We start from the raw sequence: 23750 nt of genomic DNA, 5'->3' as shown, positions 1-23750 counted from the left end.
ATGCGATACCATCATATGCCAAAGTATAATTCAGGCTTAAAGGGATAGTTCACCCCCAAAATCGATTACACACCCCATGGAGACTTGAATTCATGGATTTAAAAAAAAAAAAAATTCCCATTCCTAAGCCAGTCTCTACCGGAGACATTAGCATCTTTCCGCAGGTCATGAAATTATTGGCTAGGAATGCGACATAAACAAAAAAATCTCCATGAATTCAAGGCTTCACATGGGTGTGTAAATGATGAGAACTTTTTTGGGTGAACTATCCCTTTAAGTTGGTAAAACACATACAGCTTAAATAAAACGCATCCGGCAACATGTTGTGGGAAATTAGGATACATTTCTAAACCTCGGCACACTAATGTAAAGAAAAACCTCAGGCTCTGAATCCCTTACCCTGGCGAATTCCACAGGTTTGGGCAGGAGGCACATGACCATGACATCGAAGCGCACGTCACACACCGTCTTCAGCCACTTTGTGACAAACTGAGGCTTGAGCTTCTCCACCAGGCTGCCAACCTCGTCGTCCATCATGTAGGCAGTGGAGTGAAACCACTGGAAGACCATACTGACCAGCCGCGCCAGGCTCTCTGTGGGCGTGTTCTCATTGGGGGTGCACAAGCTCACCTGCGTGGGGGGGGGGGGGGGGGGTTGGAGAGCAAAACAAATGAAAAATCATTGTATTTAACCCATTCAATCCGGGAACGCATCTGTGTCATTTTAGATTTCTTTGGCTATTCAAAAATATCAATTTGATATGAGTGATATGATAGCTATGAGTTTGTAGATCTGCTATTTTTGAATTTGGGCAGATCTTTGAATAATGAATATATATTTTTTAAAGCAAACGTTTGTAACTGTGAAATCTTTGCTTCTGCGGGTCCCTGGAACAAAACATTTTGAGATGGGAGTCCCCGGCCAAATACATATCTAAAAATGTTTTCTAAATCCTCACAGTATGTTGCTATATCAGTGGGTCCTTGACATTTCCATGTCAAGGACCCCCAAAATTATATGTATTTGGCCGCGGACCCCCATCTCAAAGTATGTTGTTCCAGGGACCCCCAGAAGCACTGATCGGAGTAAAAAATGTTCGCTTTAAAACATATATATATATATTCAAAGATCTGTACAAATTTTCCACGATTTAAAAAAAAAATAGCAGATCTACAAGCTCATAACACGGCACTTTGTGCTGCGCTATGAACTTCAGCTATTTTTGAATAGCCAAAGAAATATTAAAATGAAACAGATGCGTTCCCGGTCTTAATGGTTTAACAGAGAAATGATAAGAACAAGTGCATATCCTTACAGTATCTCCACCCACCCTGCTTGTTACTGAGTGACACAGAAACAGCCAATGGACAGATACTCACCAGGAACCAAATGCCAAACTGACTGAGCAGGCGCTGGTCATGCTGGTCATCCTCCTTGTTGTCAAAGTCAATGTTGTCCAGCGAGTGGTGGGAGGCGGAGAGACCCATCTGCCGGCGCCTGTTCATCTCGAACTCACGTAGTTCAGCATGAATCTCTGCTTCCTTCAGAAGGCTGGACAGGTATGGAGAGGGGACAACAGAGAGAGAGAGAGGGATGGTCATGGTTACACAGAGAGATACAGGGAATATTAACATAAATATGGCAAGAGAAAGTAAGAGTCTAAAAGCCCTGCTAACAGACGGCCCTAGAGGCTGTGCTGCTTCTTACACCTAACCGATGTTAGCCAAAATGTGGTGCTATGGTCATGAATGGTCATGGGGTCCACCCAAATAGGTCCACTCATGCTCCAGGGAGCATGTGTGCACTCAACGTGTTTCATGGCGAACTGCTCGTTAGAGTTTGAGATAGCATGTGTGCAATTGGAAATTTCGGCCTTAAGGGTGGTGCAAGTGCAGGGCATTGAGTCACCCAAATCAGTAGGGGCCATTCTCTGGGTCGTATGAATGTGCACAGCAAATTTCATATATATGATAATCTGCGTATTAGATTTTGAGATATTGTGTGTGCAAGTGGACATTTTGGCTTAAGGGTGGCGCTACAGGGGAGGCCACTGGGTCAACAACATCAGTAGCTGGGGATCAGGAAGTTGTCTGAGGGAAACCATGTATGTCTAAAAGTGTTACTTTTCAGGACATTGGAAAAAAAATAACCTATGTTCCACTGCAGATATTATTGAATCCCTTAAAGGGATAGTTCACCCAAGTTTTTCTATCGATTAGTCACCCCATGTAGACTTGAATTCATGGATATTTTTTTGTTTTTGTCGCATAAGACAATAATTTGATGACCAGTGGACCGGTAGGCAGCGGTTCCGGTAGGAGAACAAAGGAGACTCTTTGTGTCTCCTACCGGAACCGCTGCCGGTCATCAATCAACCAAAGAACCAACTGATCAAACAACATGTCATCCTATTAGAGGCCTGCCACTTGCGGGTTGTAAAAAAAAGCTACAGTGTAAGGTTATTACTATTACACGTCCATAGATCCATTCTATGCATGCTTTGTGGGACAACCGGCATAAGCACTCTGTGGTCTGTGGTCATGATACTTGTATAACTGCGTGAGGCTCTGCTGCCTGAGCTTGTGTGACTGTATACCTTATAACAGCCTCCACCGTGCACACGAGCTCCTCTGCCCCACACTCGCGGGTGTTGATGGGTGGGGGCGAGGTCTGGTAGAGATGGGTCTCCGCCGCCGCAGCCCCCACCTCGGTGCTGTGGTGGTTGACATGGCAACGCTTGCAGTAGCGGACGGGCCGGTTGCCATGGCGCCCGCAGCAGCCAGCTGAGAAGCAGGTGACAACTGCCCTCCTGACATGAGAGCTACAGTTCTACAATGAACCAGGGGAGAGAGGGAGTGAGAGAGATAGAGACACAGAGAGACAGAGAGAGAGAGAGAGAGAGAGAGAGAGAGAGAGAGAGAGAGAGAGAGAGAGAGAGAGAGAGAGAGAGAGAGAGAGAGAGAGAGAGAGAGAGAGAGAGAGACAGACAGGGGGAGAGAGGGGGAGAGAGAAGGAGAGAGAGAGAGAGAGAGAGAGAGAGAGAGAGAGAGAGAGATAGGCTCAATTAATTTCTATTCTAGGAATTGGCAGCCACCTCAAACAGGCTACTGAGAAAAATGTGTACTTGCTTGTGTTACAGTCACAATGTAATGACAAGCCTCTAAATATAAACACATTTCCAGGTATCAAAGAAGTGCTTCCTTAGACCACCCTCATTATCCTGGCAAATAACGTCCTTCTCCTTTCATATGCCTCTATGTGGGCTGTTTGCTCAGAGATGTTTGCTTGTACAGCTACGGTATATCAGCAGAGATAGCAGAATCTTTATGTGTCGCCTGGGTGTCTCAGCTTTCCATAAATAAAAAGGGTGGCAATGGGGGACTGGCCTAATCTGATCAGCCTGTAATCTTTGGCCATTAGAGGGATGCAGTTCTGCCTATCAAATTAACAGATCCTTCCCCTGACAGGCTGTTCTCTCGTTCACCCTCTTTTTGCTCGACAACAAAAACAAAATAAACCCTGATGTGCCAACATCAACAGTGGTGTAAAATAACTAAGTACATTTACTCAAGTACTGTCTGTACTTAAAACTGCACAATTCCTGTTCTCCCCTAGATTTTAACCTGGGTCTCATGCGCACGCAAGTGCTGACATTTTTGCCACAGAGCTACTAGAGCCTGCCTGCTTGTTTTGGGGAGAAATATGTCAAACCTGAAACAGGATTGTGTCAAAGGTTGTGTCCAACCTAGACACAGGATCTAAATGTCTCAACAGAAGACCAAATACAACCACCCCAATAGTATGCGTTGTATTGTATTAACATACTGTACTCTACCATACAGATTGGACAAAATACAAATCTATTCACTAAATAAATGACTACATAATAGAGCTTTAAGTATAATTTTGAGGAAGTATTACTTTTTTTAATACTTTATACTTCTACTCCACTACAACTCAAGAGTCAAATATTGTACTTTTTACTGCACTACAATTATTTTAAAACTTAAGTTACTAGTTACATTGCAGATTTATATTATTATTACAAAACATACAGTACATTAACTACTTAAACCCTGTTATACTTCAGCTAGCCGATCTGCAAGCGAGAGAAAGAGAGAGTGCTGGGGTTCACCGATGTGTTCCTGTGTTGATTATTGTGACTTATAATAATCACCTCTCTTACAGATATTAATGCTCTCTGGTAATGACGACTTAACTGGAATGTGTTCAGGTGGGAGTTTAAAGTGCTTTCTACAGTGAAAGGGACAAATCCTGCTTTAAATGACAGTGGATTATACAGGACAGGGTTTGCAGTGACAACACCGAGTAGGAGCTCAGCTCGATAGAACACCTGAGATCGACACACTACCAGTCCCCCACCCCGCACGCACACTACTGCCTTCATGGCGTCTCCCTGGAAACCAGCGGGGGAGCACTGACGCCCTTATACATTCCGGAACAAACGTCATGCCCCAGTGGGTCCATTACAAACGACCTGGCTATCACAAAAGCACTTCAGTGAATGGACTCTCCAATTGAGAAAGAAACAATATTATGGTCATAAATAAGTGACTTTACAGTGTATGACAAAAATGAAATGAAATACAATTACATTAAATACAGCATACTGTATAACACAAGGTTAACAGGTTTCTCCTTAATCATTTATGGCTGTTAAAATAGTTCACTAATTTATTTGTTGGACAAACTGAGCTGACATTACTTTAGGTTGTGGAGGGCTGCAAACATGAGACAGGAATACATTGGTATGACATTGTGACACGTTGTGAGCTTGTTTATTTTTTTGGCTATTTTTTATCTATGTTTTTATTTTTTTATGTAAGTGTTATAAAGTTCCCACAATCATTCAACAGGGTTAAATACCATAAAAAGCCAGCTGGCATTTTGTACAAAAAGCTAAAATGTCACCGCTTTTATGATGCCAGCATGCACAACACAACATGTAGAGCTTACCTTCTTTTGACAGATTGCAGATATCTCAGCTGTGGAAATGAATCCATGGATGGACATTGTCAAAATACAAGCAGTTCATTAAAATGTTTCTTCTCTTTCATTGTAGCTTATATATTGTATCTAATGTTTCTCTTGGTCCAAGGGAAGGTGGGCCAGCTGATAGAAATAAATATTGAAACTCAAATGTCTGTTTGGGAATGCTCACCTTGGGGCAAGAGCACGTCAACGAGCCATTCAGCATGGTCTCTGTAGAGATCAGAAGATATATATTACGTGTGGCAATATTTGATTTGTTAGCCGAGTCTACCTCAGAGTTTATCTACACGTAGAGCTAATGTACACAGACTACGGCTGACCGCTCATGGCAGACAGAGCAGGTGCACAACATTTATGTTTTCAGCCTCACAGAAAACATCTAACTGGAGCGATAGAAACACAAATTATAGCATGTTACAAGTTGGAGAAAAGGCAAACAAGTGACTGTATTGTTTTCTGACGATGATTACATTAGCATTACAAGGGAATTATGTAACCATGGCGATGCGCTCCCCCTGGGTTAACCCATTAAGACCGGTAACGCATCTGTGTGTCATTTTAACATGTCTTTGGCTATTCAAAGAATAGCAGATATACAAGCTTGTATCGCGGCACCGGGGTCCACGGCCATATACATATAGAGTGATATTATAGCAACATACGTTTTTTCAAAAAACTGTTAGGATTTAGAAGACATTTGTAGAATCTCCCAGAAGCAAAGATTTGTGTTAAAATGTTCGCTTTAAAAATATTTATATTTATATAAGATTTGCACACATTTTCCACGATTTTTCCAAAAGATTGCAGATCTACAAGCTTGTATATCTGCTATTTTTGAATAGCCCAAAGAAATCTAAAAATGGCACAGATGCGTTCCCGGTCTAAATGGGTTAAAAAGAAGGCATAATGAGGCAGGCAGCAGGTGATGTATGTTTGCCGTGGCATCTTGTTGGAGGAGGGTGATGGTAGAGAGCCTTGGGGATGAAGGATGAGGTTGAAACAGGAGCGTACCCAGCTATCCTCTGGCTACACTCCTCGCATATGTAAAGAGGAGGGGGCTTGTCTCCCAGGGCAACAGAGAGAGTGGGATCGATGCACATCTGCAAAGAAGTCAGACAATTGCGGTTAGAACACAGGTGGAATTTTGACGAAGATGTTTGTCCATGAAAACACTACAAGGTTAGATTCCTCCTATAAAAGACAAAAGCAGTTTGCAGCACCACTGATCCTGACATTTTTCTGATGCAGTATACACAGTGGCCAATATATCACGTTTTTTAACAGAAAAACCTGTGACCCCGATATCTGCCTCCGCTGTCCTTTGTGGATGGCTGCACACATATGCTGTTCTGCTCCGTGCACGGCCCTGCATTAAATCACAATGCTTATGGCCCAAATGATTGCATGGCACTCTGTAAATTTACTGTTCTCACTGGATGCCACACCATACTACACAGGGTAATTGTTTCAAATTAAGGGACCCCCCCCCCCACACACACACACACACACAACCCCCCCCTGCTCCCTGGTAATTGAAATCTGGCCTGTGTCCGTGCCCCTGTTCCTCTTCTATTTGTCCGTTTAGTGCACAGCTGAGCGGAGACAAGCATTGCAGACTAGAGCTGCAGAGACAGGCCTGGAGTCGCATGGTGGTTGATATCATTACCACACAGCCACCCAGGCATTCCCTGATGTATTTACTGTGTCTCTGACAAGAGCAAACACACTGGAACACACACACACACACACACACACACACACACACACACACACGCACACACGCACACACGCACACACGCACACACACGCGCACACACACACACACACACACACACACACACACACACACACACACACACACACACACACACACACACACACACACACACACACACACACACACACACACACACACACACACACACACACACACACACGCAGGCTTGAACACAGCATGGCAATCTGGATGTGCATTCCCTATGAACATCTCAGCAGAGGTTTCCATTGAATACTCTGTTAACATGCACTGCTCATATGCCTTGCCTTCCACTGAAAGCTGTACCTCACCTTAGAGACCCTGGGGCAATGAAATGCTAACTAGTTCCCTTGTTTAGGTTCGGGGAGTTTGAAGAAAGAGGTCACCTTGACAGCTGGCTTATTGATGGCATTGTGGCACTCGATGTGTTGACAGTGAATGGGATTCCAGGCTGTGTGGAGAAAGAAAGACAGATTTAAAGACTTAAACACTAGCATACTTACAGTATTCTGGGCATAATAGGCGAACAATTGGTGAAAATAGGTGAACAGTTGGTGAAAATAGCAGATCGACAAGCTCACAACGTGTCACGCAACGCGTAGTTTGTAGATCTGCTATTTTTGCTGAAGAGATTTGGTGTAAAGGGAAAAAGGAGGGGACCAGTAATACACCACTGATAGACCCCGATCAATGAAAGTGGTTTAGATGGGCAAGAGGAGACAAATGGGGGATAGGTTTGATTGGTGATTTGAGAGGTACAAGCTAAATCACACATGATGAGAGCCTGACCTGTGTACTGTAATCCTCTGTATTCACTGATGGCTCCTGGGGGCTTGAGGTTGGGCCAGTAGTGAAACAACATCTGTACCGCAGGAGGCTTCACTTGGGACGGCCCATAAGATATGACATAAAGCAGGTCCTGCACATATACCATAGTGATCAAACCAGAGCTAACAATGCTATCCACAGGTGTGATGTGCTGTATGCGAGTTAACATAACACTGCATACGCCTAATTTATGCTTTGGCAAAACAAAATTATGCTGTGCGATATTTCACATTTTTTTATGTTCCTTTCACATACTAAATTAAATGTTAACTGAATACCTTCCATACTTCTTGCTTGTGCTTCATTAGACACTCCAACAACTGGCAGTGATATACTGGAAAGAAATATAGATATGATTAATTGATGTATAATGCATTAGATACTGCAACAACTGGCAGTGATATACTGGGTGGAAGGACAGATATATTTGAGGGGACAAAGGGACAGTATACTGTACACTGTGTGTGTGTGTGTGTGTGTGTGTGTGTGTGTGTGTGTGTGTGTGTGTGTGCGCGCGCACAACACACATGTATATGTATACTGTATATATATAATGTATTGTATGTACAGTAATATACTATTGTGCTAACATGATCAACACTCTGCGGTTGTATTGCCTTGAGCCAAAGGATGGTTTACCTGGATTTGACGTGTACTGCATTGCAATCATAAGCATGGAGGAGGCAGAGAGATTGACGTAAGCTGGGACACCCCCCTCTCTTCGAGTGGAACCCACTATAGAAGCGTAAGTAACAGAAAGAGAGAGAATCATAACAACTTGAAAAATAATGTCTGCAGTCTGGTGGTCGTGATTGTGGTGGGATTGGTATCATAAATGTATGTAATAGTGTAGGTTTAGAGACTGTGTCTCAATGTGTTTTTACTGGTTGAATAAAGGTTAAATAAAAAAAATAAAAAAAGGTATATGGGGCGGGTGTGTGAGAGTGGGTATATGGGGGGACATATGGGGGGACATCATAACACGATCAGCTGCTTCACTGCCTGCAAACTTTGATAACAGGGTTTTCATTTTGTCAGTAAAGCACAGTTATACACACTAGATTACTACTCAGCTCACTAACAGTGTGATCATTGTACAACACATTATTTAAAGCCTGTGTCTCTAACGCATTATAATCTGCTTGTAACACTTTATAATTGCAGCACTCATAATTATTTATTACAATAATCATAACACACTGTAAAGCATTTTATATAATGACTTATGAGGTGACTTACATAATACTTCTTAATTGCTGGTCACTCACAGTTATTTCTTTTGGCCAGGATCATAGTGTATTAATAATGACATTCCTGAAGATGTAGGCAAAAATATTTTGCCCGTTGTTCAAACACAGATTTAAGTACCCAATGATCATTTATAGTGACTTATAGTTACACTATAATGCATTATAAGTTATTATAATGTATTAAAACTAAGAGAATTACAATACACTATGATGCTTGCAAAGAAAATGTCTGAGTGTCCAACAATTATGAAACATTGTCATGTTTCATAATTGTGAAACATGTCATTATAAAATGCTTATAATATGTTTATTATTAATATAAGTGCTTATAAGTGGATATAGGAAGTTGCGTGCCAATCGGTCCAGCAGTACTGGATATTAGCTGTTCACAGACACAGACAGACAAACAGACGTACTGGGGCGGAAACATAAACTCCGTCCTTCAGCCGTCTGGCCTGGTAGAGATAATAAGTATGTTTATAATACATTATAGACATGGGCTTCATAGAAAGTGTTTTTAGTTTCTGGTAGTGGCTCCTAAACAGGTAGTATGATACCCACGATGTATTGCACGAACATCCAGAACTAACCTGAATTCAGTGTAATGCCCTGCTCACACTACAAGATTATTAGGGATATTTGGGGTCAGAAACGCCCCTCCCTACAATCGGGAAGGGGCATTTTGTACCACAGCCTAGATCGGGAGTGAATATCGGGCAAGATTATCCTCTAGTGGGAGGGCAGGGTTCAAAGATCCAATCTTGATCGTCCCGATTTGCTGACAGATGATGTCCTGATCATTTTCAATATTTATATTTTGTTTGATATTTATCTGAATGATCACTACTGTCCCAGTGGAATGGCACGGTGGGAGTCGCACAACCGAGAGAGAGAGACAGTCTATAGGAGACAGATGTAGTGAATGAAAGGACTTTTGACATGACAACCGGTCAAAACAACCTCAACCTGTGGGTACATTGGACAGCTGAGGCATGTCGATACGTGGCAACACGACTGTCTATATAACATGTCTTATCTTCCCAGTCATATCAGAATCGTTCGTCTGTTGCCACCTCAAGTTTAACTTGAGGCTCCTTTGTTTACATCTGCTTCCGCATGTGATCACAGCACATTGAGGTGCTGCATTTGCGTTGCTTCGGCCCTATTATCTTCATAAAATCCTGTAGTGTGTGATGCCCCATTATTTCAAAATCTTGTAGTGTGTGCATGTTTAAGATAATCTTATGAGAAAATCTTATAAGATTATCCTGTAGTGTGTGATGTAACCAGATTTCCACATCGTTTAAAATTTTATAAATTCTCTAATCTACGCCCAACTTTAAGCGTTAAAAGGTTTGTGTTTTTTCACATTTGAAATGGTTACGTTTAGGTATCGCTTTGGTGTGGTTAACCACTTAAACCCTGTGCTTAGTTGTCACAGAGTCACTATACTAGTTCTGTTAGTATTGCCCTGGGAGGGCAGTTAGCCAATAACATTGCGTGACCTTAAACTCCCGGGTTCAGAGCTCATAAGACTTGGGTACCAGTATACCGATTCACGAGCCACTATCTTTTTTGTTTTCCACGACTGACAAGAAAGGGAGATGTTGTCTTCATCACAATATGCGTTATACTCACATATAGCCATAGGAAGGAAAGAGGTGCTCAGGTACTCAATGATGTCTTTGTGGAGGAAAGGGGGGAAGGTAGCTAAAGTGGAGACCATAGTATAGGGCAAAGTGGCGAGAATATCATCACTGAGAAAAGGCAGGAGGCAAGTTGTAGTGTAAAATATGGACTGTCCCAGATCTGACGAGAAAGGGGAACAAGGAAAACAAAAAGGAGATAGAGATACACAGATACTCAATAATACTCAATGTTCAATAAACTGTACAGTGTACATACAGTATATGTACAAATGTACATACTGTATGTGACTGCAACATTACAACACTGTGAACATTCCAAAAATAAACAAGAATATAACAACAAGGAAGATATCTGGAGAGCATTTGGAATGTGAACCTTTGTTGAGGACAGCGGAGAGATTCTATTAAAGTCATTAGGGAGGGCAACATTTGCCCTCAGCAAAGAGTAGAACATTCAATTCAAGTAGATATGAGAAATGTAATAAATCTCATGCTTATTTTTGTTATTATCGTTATTCTTTTCTTTCTTTCTTTCTTTCTTTCTTTCTTTCTTTCTTTCTGTCTTTCTTTCTTTCTTTCTTTCAACAGTGGTAAAATATTGACAAAAAAACAAGAGCATTGACTATGTTGCATCCTTTGGGGCTGTGAAAAACAGAGTAAAAATCTAAGCAATCATCTTAAGCGACAATAAAAGTACATTGTTCATTGCGGGTCAAACATTTTTGTTCTTTTTAACATTTACTGATATATATTCACACGTGGCAACAAAAGTGAACACATTTCTCCCACTTTTAACGTAACCAACATGCAATTCCGGAACAGTACATATCGGCATATCGGAGGCCTGTATGTCTGTGACATCCAATCGCTTATGAACGAGCGAGTTGACGGGTTCCAGCGTGCTCCCCGTCACCCCCATGCATCCCCGAAAGATCCTCTGTGGGACTCGTCTCCTCCCGTAAACACAGGAGGCCGATAAGAGAAAGCAGCGGTGGCTTCATGCAGGCCAGGCGACTCGGGTGGTGGGGTGGGGTGATTGAGTAGGTTTAGGGTGGGGTGGAAGGGGGTGAAGATGACAGACAGTGGTTCCTTGACTCACCATGCTGACCGTGTTGCAGCAGAGGCACCAGGTCAAGCAGAGTGACGAGGGTCACATAGAGCCCCTGATAGTCCAGAGAGGGGTACTCTGAGAGTTGAGCGTCCCGGCTCTGCTGCCCCTGCCCCCCGCGGTCTGATGGGGCATCGCGCAGAACGCTGTAAAGGAGGGAGCGAGTAACTGTAGGGTTGATGGAACTGACTTGTGGTCTTAGAGATGGGGTGAGTGGGAATGGCACAGGAAAAAGACACATGGTCATAGGCACGGCCAAATTGGAAGCTTCCTGGTTCTCCTTCCTGCCTGTGCGGGACAGAATGCTGCTCCGGAGCGGGAGGGAGGGGGAGGCAGGGGAGGGGAGGGGAGGGGAGGGAGGGTAAGGAGGAGGAGGGGGGAACAAGGGAAAAAAAGAGACAACAAAGACACAAAGAAACAGCACATTACATTGAAATGGCACTACAGAGACAGCGTAAATAGAAATAAACAAACCCAGATAGACCCCACATAGGATGCAGTGTCTCACTATTTCACTGTATCACTGAAGTGCATGGGCAAATTTTTCCCTGCTTTGTCTGTTCAGTGTGACTTTAAATTCATAGTGCATTGTTTTTGACTTTCTCTGCACTATGGGAAACTGAGAACAAAACAAAGAAACAAAAAAACATGAGCAAGAACCTGCAATGATCACTGCATCTCATGCGTATCTGGTGACAGGGAGCAAAAATATAAAAAATGGCATGTTTTCAGTGGCAACCCCATACTTCTCCAGAAAGGGGCAGTGCAAAGTACTGTCCCTCGATGGCTGCCATCTTCCAATCGATAAGGTCAGTGGCTACCATGCTCAAAGGCCAATGGGCCATGGTATCTTTAATCAAAATGTCCTTGTATTTAGTGGGGCTGTCAAGGATGGGTGTGACAACAAATTGGATCGGGAAAATACAGAGGTGACACTTTTGAAACATGCGTCAGTAATAAACATGTGTGTGAGCTTAGATGAAGAGTTCCTTGGTCACAGCACATGTTTATTGCACCAGAGAAATAATGTCCGTATGCATAACTTATGATACTGTAGCAGTATCATCAGGAGAAATAATGAGATCCAACAGGCATATGGATTCGGGTCTCTAAAATAAATGTAACAACTAATCTACGGTAGGGGAAAAACTATAATGACAAAGGAATAGGTTGTATGACTGGTAGCATTATGTTTGTGAGCTAATGGGTAGGGGTGGGTGGAGCGGGTGGACGTTTGTGTTTGCTGTCCCCTGGGGAAGGAGGTGGAGATACACCGTTGTTTTAGAGGAAAATTCAGGGACTCGTTGTGATCTCGTGTGAAGCTTATAGGGTGGAGGAAGGGGTGGAAGGGGCCAGAGAGCATTGCTCTTTGTTCTGCACTTCATTAAAGAGCTAAGCTGTTCTATCACACTAATGATTTGGATGCATCAGAGTTCAGATTATACACAGTAAAATCCTCAGAGTTAATTGGGTACAAATGGGGACCATTTGGTTAGACTCTTGTAGTTATGAATGGATAAATTAACACTGAGGATTTTACTGTGTAAATGCAGATGTATCGTTTTCTTTTCTTTTTCCCCCCCTTTTTTAAGGGTCACTGACAGAGGCAGAGTTACAACATTTAGAGGGCCAGTGAGTGAGGGGATGTAAGTAAATAACTACCATATAGAAGAAGTATTCGTTCATATAACATACTGTAACATTATATATAACATTATGTCTAGAATGTGTTAACAGATAACCTGACATTCTGTGACTGATCCCCTTAAAATGACACTCTGTAGGAGTTGATAAATAATGTTTTTCTGAAGCAACTTATAAAACGTTATGCAACAATAGACTCAATATAACAGACAACATCTCACAGAGTGTGATTTTTCACTGCCCAATTCTAATATGACAAACAGTGTTATTTGAACAATGAACATCTACACACAAGACACATACACACGCACTCACCCACATTGGGGAACACTCGCACGCACGCACGCACGCACGCACGCACGCACGCACGCACGCACGCACGCACGCACGCACGCACGCACGCACGCACGCACGCACGCACGCACGCACGCACACACACACACACACACACACACACACACACACACACACACACACACACACACACACACACACACACGTATAAGCACAAGTACAAACAAGCTACACACAAAACACATGTAGAAATGCACTGATCCAAACACATGACACACATGACTGTAAATCCTGCTATCTCATCCTTGCTCTCCATGCAAAAAAAACATTCACTTTGTCTAACTATATCAATAACTCTAAGTGTATCGAAACTCCCTAACATTTTTTCAATTACTATGAAACCAAATAATGTACTGAATACCAAATAATAGCCTATATTAACAGTGTGAGATGACATCTCTGTTGCCTAACATCATCCTAATTACATCATCCTTTCTAGCTGTGTGGTTACCTGCCTACAGTATTATCACAAATAGTTCAACCTCAAAAAAAGGAAGCCATCATTTTTTTTTTTATCATAATACTATACTCAAACTACTGTATGCTGATCGCTCCCCTGTGGTGCATTTAAATCAAATATCTACAGTATTTGGCCATTCCATCCTCTGTCATCAAGGGTCACTTTATTGACATAATAAATAATATAATATATTATCACTTTTAGCCTCACCAGTCGCCCACCACTCCACTCCACTCTCTCTCTCTCTCTCTCTCTCTCTCTCTCTCTCTCTCTCTCTCTCTCTCTCTCTCTCTCTCTCTCTCTCTCTCTGTCTTCATCCTAAGCCACAGGTCTGTGAGTAATCCCAGAGTCTTTGATGAAGAGTACAGACTACTTTCAATGTAGGAAGCGTCCCGCTCATTTCCATGCTATGGGAGCAAGGGGGTGAAGCATCTGGTTGCAGTGTTTTGATGTAATGCTTTCAGCGTCTGACTATGACAGGGTGTCAACCAATAGGAAAGAAACGCCTTGGTTGAACCAACTTGGCAGGCATTGCGCTTGTAGTTTTCTTTCAGAGAGCCAACCATTCCAATGTAAGTCAAACAAACTTCACACCAGAAAACCAGCACTGCCCATAAAACAACACGGGTAATTGACGCGTCTGGCGCCTCTGTGTGCGTTGGCTATCCCACGTCCGACACAGATGTGTGACCATACCCTCATTCGGGTTAGGGTTGGGGTTAGGTTTAGGGTTAACATATGGGAATATATAGGGTTTAGGGAACATAGACAGGCTCCCCTATGCATGCATACCTGCATACCTGTGTGCTCCACATAGCCATGGTGCTAATTACGAGTAAATCAGACTTGTGTGACACTACCCATCATAGTCAAAAGAGTGATTTGAGGTAACACAGTGAATAACACATTAGATGTTTATAAAGACAACAGTGGCTATCAGAGCGGTGGCGATCCCAATGCAAAGCATGCAGTACACAGGATACATTATGACGATGATTCCACAGCATGGAACAATGTGAGATATCGATGCATCGTTAGCTTGAAAATCTGTTATTTTCTACACTGATCCTAGATAAGTGAAGCATCAACTTAGTAGAACAATGCTAGCTAATAAGTGCTGGACCTTGCTAGCTCTCACCAAAATCTTCTCTGGAACTTATGGTGATTATGTCTAATCAATGCACTCACTGTAAGTTGCTTTGGAAGAAAGCGTCAGCAGAGGCAGTGAAATGACACACATCTAAATTGGATGTATCAAAAATGACTGCTCTGTGGTTGGAGTAGCAAATAACATGCTGTTCCCTCCTCAGGCTTTCATAGCACTCACGGGACCAGGCTAACCCTCTCCAGCCCACAGTGCCTGAGGGCCTGACCTCTGGCAGCAACACAGGCTTCCCCGGGGACATGTTCATAGCAGCCAACCGCTGAATCAATAACAAACAGTGGATCATATCTGTCCTCGTGTTCAATACCATAACTTAATCCATAGGATGTCTGCTTCAGTATATACAGCCTCATCTGAATGGTCACACACGTGTTCTTGCACTTTCACAGTACTGGACAGTAGTATTACAGTAGTAGAACAGCTTCTCGCTGGACAGCGGATGGAGAGGTTGAGAATTAGAAGAGAACTGGAGACTCCATGACAGAGGATGGAGACGGCCACTATACTGGAGTCTATTTTCATAGAGATTTGCACATTTATCATGGTGTTAATTTCATTCCTATCAAAACATCCTACCTAGAGCTAGTAAAGTAGAGGCTGTATTGTGATGGAAACTAAATGTCAAACATTCGAGTCCATTACTTCACCTGTTGGCTCCAGCGCAGGGTACTTACCTGAGCAGGGTTTGGGAAAAGTATTTCAGTGTGTTTGCAATGTCTGTTCCAGAGGGCACAGGGTAAATATTGTGTTGCACACGGTTGTGATACTCTTGCAAGTATCGTATCTTAGAAGCAACTAAACAAAAATAAAGAGCAGAGTAACAAGCAAATCAACTGCTAGTGTGACCATGCCACAAACAATACAATATATGTTTTCATTGATTGATTGATTCTACTTTCTATCAGAGCATTCAAAAACACAGGGAACGTGATGGCACAATGTGTAAAAAGCGGCTTTTTAGTTATTCACATCGTCTCACTGGTTGAATTGGCCAAAGCCCTACTGTATAGCAGTGGTATCCATGTAACACGACTGTTTCTATTATCAAGTTAAACAAATGGTCTGTTCCCATGACATGCTGGTTCTCTTACTTAAATAATAGCAAGTGACCTTTTAGCACAGCAGCTACCTTATGGGTCACAACCGGCCCAAGAGGCAACAGTAACATAAAGCTTAGATATGCAAACTTGCGACTAAAAGGTCATTCATTCAAAATCCCTATTCATCTGGTTCAGGGTGAGAATAAGGGACAAATGCTGTCTCATTTTTATATAACAACATGAATCACCAATGTGCTTTTGAGCCAGGCAGGCACTCAAGTCCCAACCACTGCCAGTGGAGTTGTTCAGTGACTATTGTTACAACACAATGGCTGGACTGAGGAACTGTTCCTAAGGTCACTGCCATTAACCACTTTCTACCTGGTGTCCATATTTCGGCATGTCAGTATAGGCAATACACATTTTTTTGAATAGGGCTTAGTCTGAAATCATAGTTATTTATTCTGCCTGGTTAGATGGGTTCAATGAAATAAGAGTTCAGTATTGTCCTATTTTGTGTGACTTGGGAATGCAGTAGTCTCTAACCTGTATATGACTAAATACAAATAAACAGTTTCAACCTTTAAGCATGTGGATACAGTTGGTCTGTGCTGACACCCATATGTTTGCCCGTTGATGTCAATTAATAAATATACATCTTGAAATGTAAGAAAAATACATTTGTACAGCTTTCCTATGTCTAGATTTCCAAACCTTTGTAACTCACTTCATGTGAGTTGAGTTTACTATATATTGCAATTATGTTGTAATAGAAGAAGTGTAGCACTGTACTGAAATAGCAGATAGCTTTATTTATTTGACCATAGTAACTTTTCGGTAATTTGAGTGGGAGATTCCCACAGGAGCTCGACCAGATCTTGTTGGCTACAAAGATAAATTAATTCCTCAAAGGCTGACAAATATGTATCTATTTTCCACCTGTACGATATCAAAAGAAGCGGAGAAATTACCCTCCCGTGTCTGAAGCACATAGGGATGTGTGAACAAACCAGATTATTGATCAATATCTAATGCCTCCATATTGTTCAGTGAAGAATTTCGTCAGGTCGACCTTGAGATCAATCTACCTATAGCTTTTTCACACGCACTTTCACCTCGACGCGTCAATGAAACATGTGTTATCCATGATTGTCTTTGTGTATATTTATTGTTGTCCAGTGTATAGAATCCAGCGCATCTCCCCAGTCATCCTCTCTCTGCAGTGAGAGGACGTGTTGCAACCAACCTGCCTGCTTGGCAACCGTTATAAGCATCCAAACCAAGCATAGCTCCCTCATTCCGTTCCTTCATTTAGACAAAATGAGTAGCCTCAAAACGATGCCGAGAGGAAAAACACAAAGGGTTGTAGGTACTTACATTGTTCTGCTTTCGTAGACATTTCGTAGATACTTCTGGAATCATAAAACCGACACTGTCAATTGTTTTTTTTCTCTCCCGGCGTTGTGTGTGTTTCTCTCAGCCTCAGTCGTGTTAAAGTGGATACTAGCCCCCCTTGCGACCAGGATCGGGTTGATTGTACCACTTGTGAAATACATTTGTATAGCTTTAGCAGCGGCGTGGTCGATTTTTGTCAAGCTTTCACGGAAATGAGAGGAGAACGCATTTTGTAGGAAAATTGATGAAGTGTGGATTTCATTTCTTATGCGGAAAGCAACATCTTAGAACTGGCAGGCAGCACACCTTGCCAAATGGACTGCTCCGGGTTTGACAAATTGTCATTCAAGAATTTGCTTTGAACGTTTCCATCATCAGTCGATATTGAATTGATTACTAATGCTGCTAATGCTGCTGCTGTGGGTTCGTTGAGAATTTTGTCAAACTATATTTGCTACTATGTTTTTCACTATAAGGAACCAATGCAACAGATGGTTGCCATATTGCCATTAGCTTAAAGATAGGCTATGTGATATTTTTGGGTTAAAACTAAAAGTTTATTGTTAACAGGTTAAAGCACTATATTATGATAGTAATCATTGCTATAGAGTGTTTGTTCAGTTACAGGGGTCTAGCCCTGTCTCTCCAGCTCTTTAATAAAATATATTTTTTAGGTAGGAGACACATTTTCAGCCAATCAGGAGAGAGGCCTACAGTTATCAGCTTCATCTTTTATGGTGTTCCACTTCCAATTTCACTTGTTTAATCTGTATCCTGATTCCTGACTGAGTCGTGATTAGATCAAATCGGTATCCCGACCTGAAAATGCATTTTCTGTTTATTAAAGAGCTGGAGAGACAGTGGAGACTCCTACTGATGATCAAACACTCTATATGAGTAGTAGGCCTACTATCATAATATAGAGCTATTTAACACTTATTTTAACCAAAGAAAATACCCTACTTTTAATTTAGACAATATATTTCACAGTGTTTTTGGGGGTTCTGAAGGAAGAGGGTAGGCTACTTTATACAAAGTTATAAAACCTTTTTTTTAATCGTTTTTAGTTGTGAGTTAAATAAAATGCCTTAATTGAATTCTGAAACTCATGTTAAAGATAAACAATAAACATACAGAGATTTTGCAGCAATACAAGACTGAAAACCAAGAGTCTTCCCAGCAGACTGATTTGTGCCAAGAATCATTTGAGTATCTCCAGCTGATAAAGTAACAACATCCTGTCTCTGGAGTCAGGTCTCAGACTGACCCTTCTGGTAGCTGTACATGCTAATGTTCTAAATGTGCCAAAAATACATTTAGCTAAAACATCAAGTCAACATCATCATGTTGTCAAGTAGCACACAGATTATGTTAAATATACATATGCTTTATTTCACTCTATTTTTGCTATAAATACAAAAATAGCATTTACCATGTTACATTATAGATGTTTGTTTGTTTTTTCTGCTTCAAGGTGCATTGTCAAAGATTTGCAGTTAGTATACAACCCTTAAGTCATCTAAATAATATATTGTATATGTTTTATTTCTGTGTACAGAACAGGATGCTGAAGAGCATCAGGGCTGTGGAGGAGGTCTCTGACGGTAAGCTGGGATGTGATGCAGGATCCAGCCTGCTGGAGCCAAGAGCGTCACAGTAAACACCAACATCGTGAAGAGAGACTCCTGTGGAAAGAACAACAAATAAGGAAAGCATGTTAGAGAGAAAAAAATAATAATAGATACTAATAGATACTGTTAAGTATCACATCAAATAAACAAGTTCAGTCCTAGACCTACAGTATACACTCATAAAAGGGTGGAAAGAGGACTAGAATATCATACTCAAATAGCTTGATCTCCTATTTTCACTACTTTTGTGCGACACTTTTGTATGACGTATAACGATATTAGTATGTTCATGCAAACATGCATCACACATGCACAAACACCCACACTGAAATACTTATGTTATAGCTTTCAATCAGCCAGTCCTCTTTTTACTATCCAGAGTATAGTAGTAAAATCCTCAGTGCTCATTTAATTCTGAGTGTCAGAATTAAACACTCAGGATTTTTTACGGTATGCTCTGCAGGATACTAGCTGTGTAAGAGTGTGTGTGTGTGTGTGTGTGTGTGTGTGTGTGTGTGTGTGTGTGTGTGTGTGTGTGTGTGTGTGTGTGTGTGTGTGTGTGTGTGTGTGTGTGTGTGTGTGTGTGTGTGTGTGTGTGTGTGTGTGTGTGTGTGTGTGTGTGTGTGTGTGTGTGTGTGTGTGTGTGTAGCTAATCTTGCAAATCTCTCACATTTTTCTTCCCATACTATGTGAAGAAAACAATATCGTTTTATTTATTTATTTACTTATTTATTTATTATATTCTTTGAAATATTTAACTTTCATTGGATGGTCAAAAGGATCTTGAATTTGATCTTAATCTTGAATGAGATCATATCACAACATCATCCTACCCTCGCATTCTATCTGTCTCATGGCACTATATGAATTATGCTTTCCTATAAACATGACTTTTTGTTTTTTTAAGCCTGGATGTCCCTATACTGAGAACTCAGAAGATAACAAAAACATCAGTCATTGTCTTTGACTTCCATCAACATTTTCACAGAAGACAGAGTGGGGCTACCACAGCTCATAGGTAACACATTAAATGAATAACGCAATAACTTGCATGAGTTCCCCACATTAGAAGCTGTAAAGTGATGTGTCATCTGTACCGACCTCCATGACAAACTCTGTTGTGCTGTATATAGTATTGTCTGTTTGGAGAGCCATGAGTGACAGTGACATTCAATTAATCTCAACATGAACATATCAGCCCTTGACTGCATTGCAATCGTCTAATTTTTCCACAACAAACTCTGCTTTTAAAATGAAATTGAGAAAGATTGGGGTAAATATTATTTACATGGGGCATTTGAACAAGCTCCAAGTTGCTTTGTGCAAGTATATCAACAGATGATTAGATGTAACACAAAAGCATTATTACTGCCATGGGCTTTCACGCATCATTCAACCGACAATGTTCATACAGTATAAGATAATCAACAGTGTTGTTTCCTACCACAGGCCCAATCTTATCCTTTGGTGGTTTGCTGTAGATGTTTGACTTGTTATTCTGGTGAACATCCTTCATCTGCACCATAGACCTGGTAAGTATGGATCCCCTGAGAACAGAAAACATCCTTCTGCTTGGTTCTGGGTGCTGTGACACAGTTACTCTCCTCTACTGGAAGACAGTCTTTCTTCTGAGAAGATATCTTCACATCCTGTGACATACTTCATCAAATTACCATCACTGTTCATGGGAGGAGTCACTTCCTGGGGTCCAAGATGGCTGAGATAAACATTATAGTGACCAGACCCTCATCAGGAAAAAAAAATAGCCTCCTCTAACAATTATGTTTGATTTCCACTGCTTCAAGACAACACAAGATTACACCATTCCAATATTTTGTTTTATAATTATTCCTTATACTACCTTCTATCATATTTTATTGTATTCTTACTTTAGTATAATCCACACTGTTGAAGAAGCTTGCATACATGAATGGCACTGCATTTGCTGCTACCACCTGTATTGTATGTGAGAATAAACACCTTGAATTATTACCAACACTAGACTTGTAATCAACATTAATCTGATGGAACATCAAACATTGCTCTTCATATACTGCTGTTGAAAACTTGTTTGATCAAATATCAAAAGAGGACATGAGGTCATTAACAGAGAGCAAAAACAAACAGTACTGCAACAAAGAAAGTCATACCACAGCGAGATGTAATCTGCAACTGATGTCTCCCACAAGATGGAAGATCAAAGGGTAAACAGAGAGACTGGTTAGTGTACACCGTCTTATCTACTAAGCTATATAGGGACATGACATCTTGAACTGATGATTACATGATGTTCTGCATAGTAGTGTCTGTAATATCTGTCTGTCATTTAATGTCACTATGAATTGAGTACAAAAGGACCCCAATTGAAACAAGCCATTGGCTTTTCATTATTTTTTTATCCAATTTAGTTGACCTTGTATTTGAACTGTACTTTCATGTGCTTTTTTTCCTAAATTTCTAAATATAGTATTCAATCAGTCAATCAATCAATGGGCCATGATTCTACCCACAGCAAAATCCTCTCCTAATTTAACGCCAGTGTAAAAATGTATCCAAATGGGCCCACTCAGGGTTAAATTAAGAATGTTACTGTGCACAGTTGAAATAGCTACATAAACCACACTTTGATAATTAAATGGATTATGATATAGCCTAGTCTATATCAAATAAAAGTATTAAGGGAAAATAACAGGCAGGCAGCCTACGACAAAGACTATATGCCATGAAGATGCCTGAAAGCCAGAAGATAAAGTGAATTCAGAATACTCCAATGATAAAAGAACACTACTAGGCTGCTGATGGTCTTGTTACATCTGTGCATCATTTACACGCCATCTATGGATTAAGTCTGAATCTTTTGTATTGTGTCGCCCTCGAATGGAGGTTAGTGGAACTACAATCAGTTGCACTTGCAACTGGGCTAAACTTATCATTTTACAATGAATGAATAGACAAAATTAACTTGCAGTTTGAAGAGCAGTCATGTTAGAGGAATGAAATGTAGGCCAATTAAAGTAAAATATTAGACGAATACAATCAGCCGCACACCAATTTTGTTTTATTCATCAAAAGTTTGTATTGATAAGCTGATTGTATGACGTTCTGCATAGTAGTGTATGTCTTCTTAAATGTCATCATGATTTGAGTGCACGGGGATCTCGTTTTAAATAAGCCAAGTGCTTTTATGAGCGATCCAGTTTAGAGGACCTTGTATTGTGAATTGTACTTCCATGTACTTTTACCATGTCTTTCTAAATAAAGTATTCAATCAATCAATAACCGTGTGCATGTGTAGGCCTATGTATAGAAGGCAAAGACAAGGCTAGTTTAATTGTTGGCCTGTTGCACATTTCAACTCCTCCTATAGGCACTCCAAAGTGCTTGACAGAAAACATTAAGCATTTAGACATTAAGACACAGAGCATTAAGACAGTGCAAAAGGTCATTATAAAGGGATATTTGAATGCAAGACACATGCTACTCAACACTTGTCCTCAACGGATCCAGGCAGGGACCCCCAGGGGGCTTGGGGCGTTCGAGGGGGTCCCCATACAGCTAAATGATTAGGTAACCAAAGGTCCATTTGGTGAGTGTACAAATGGAACAAAGTGGACCCAATGTACACTCTCGTAGCCTACTTAAAGCATAGATTGGTGCACCAGAGATGAAAACTCGTATCAAATGGCTGTACGTGGCCTAACCTTAGCCTTGGCGTGGATCAAGACTATCATATATGTATTTTATCGAGTGTGACTTTTACTTTCGTATCTACGATAGTCTTGGCTAGCACCCCGAATGCGTCCTGCACTTTCACCAGTAAAGCCCGTACTTCTCCGTACATGTACAAAAAAAATATATAAGGTGCTTACCCGGTTGCCCCAAATGTTAACTCACGATTCAGAGTCTTGGTGCAATGTATTAGTCCGTATTTTTCAATAAAGAAGTGTTTTAATCCCGCCTGTGTCGGATTCTGTCGAAAATTCCCTGTATTCCTCAACGCGCGGTAGTGACGGGGCGCATCCGATGAAAGCCGGATTTACACCCAATGTAAACAGGAGGTAAACGAGGGTGTTCGGCCACAAACGGGATTTAAACACTTCTTTATTGAAAAATACGGACTAATACATTGCACAAAGACTCCGAAGCGTGAGTTAACATTTGGGGCAACCGGGTAAGCACCTTAAATATAGCACCTTATATTTTTTTGTACATGTACGGAGAAGTACGGGCTTTACTGGTGAAAGAGGGGGGGGGGGGTGCTAGCCAAGACTATCGTAGATACGAAAGTCAAGCCTAACCTAATGCATGAGGGTTTCCTTGAAATTAAAAGGGTTGAGAATCACTTCTACATTACAGCTACTACAGCGGCTTATCTAACCAGTACACACAGCATATAAACAGCACTCCCGCTGACACACAGCTAGAGGGCGCTCGCAATTGTGTTATTACCACATCAT

General features: G+C 41.3%; 2 protein-coding genes and 1 long non-coding RNA gene across 3 annotated transcripts in view; all 3 read right to left on the bottom strand.

Moving 5' to 3' along the window:
• unc79 (unc-79 homolog, NALCN channel complex subunit) overlaps positions 1-10656 on the bottom strand; it is a 45484-nt gene extending 34828 nt beyond the window's left edge. Inside the window, exons 1-11 of the mRNA XM_084044293.1 lie at positions 10486-10656; positions 8237-8332; positions 7876-7931; positions 7559-7688; positions 7156-7220; positions 6025-6113; positions 5183-5223; positions 4978-5006; positions 2597-2829; positions 1380-1551; positions 400-630 (exon numbers count right to left, since the gene is read on the bottom strand). Of these exons, the coding sequence (XP_083900419.1) occupies positions 400-630; positions 1380-1551; positions 2597-2829; positions 4978-5006; positions 5183-5223; positions 6025-6113; positions 7156-7220; positions 7559-7688; positions 7876-7931; positions 8237-8332; positions 10486-10573 (1230 nt within the window). The 5' untranslated portion in view covers positions 10574-10656. The remainder of the gene's footprint in view (positions 1-399; positions 631-1379; positions 1552-2596; positions 2830-4977; positions 5007-5182; positions 5224-6024; positions 6114-7155; positions 7221-7558; positions 7689-7875; positions 7932-8236; positions 8333-10485) is intronic.
• An 886-nt stretch (positions 10657-11542) lies between these two features.
• Positions 11543-17716, bottom strand: LOC311036090 (protein unc-79 homolog; the record flags this gene model as incomplete). Its single annotated transcript, XM_084044613.1, has 3 exons — positions 17645-17716; positions 15902-16022; positions 11543-11909 (listed from the first exon to the last, which is right to left on the bottom strand). Exons 1-3 carry the CDS (start codon positions 17664-17666, stop codon positions 11543-11545), a joined length of 510 nt encoding a protein of 169 aa, XP_083900739.1. The 5' UTR covers positions 17667-17716.
• A 1312-nt stretch (positions 17717-19028) lies between these two features.
• On the bottom strand, positions 19029-20913 carry LOC311036479. Its single transcript, XR_014599850.1, has 2 exons — positions 20738-20913; positions 19029-19347 (listed from the first exon to the last, which is right to left on the bottom strand). It is a non-coding gene; the product is annotated as an uncharacterized lncRNA (long non-coding RNA).
• Positions 20914-23750: the final 2837 nt, after the last annotated feature.

The sequence above is a fragment of the Gymnoscopelus microlampas genome (assembly GCF_963454915.1).
Source record: "Gymnoscopelus microlampas genome assembly, chromosome: 20".
NCBI classification, from domain to species: Eukaryota; Metazoa; Chordata; class Actinopteri; order Myctophiformes; family Myctophidae; genus Gymnoscopelus; species Gymnoscopelus microlampas.
This window is presented reverse-complemented; position numbering and strand designations above follow the sequence as displayed.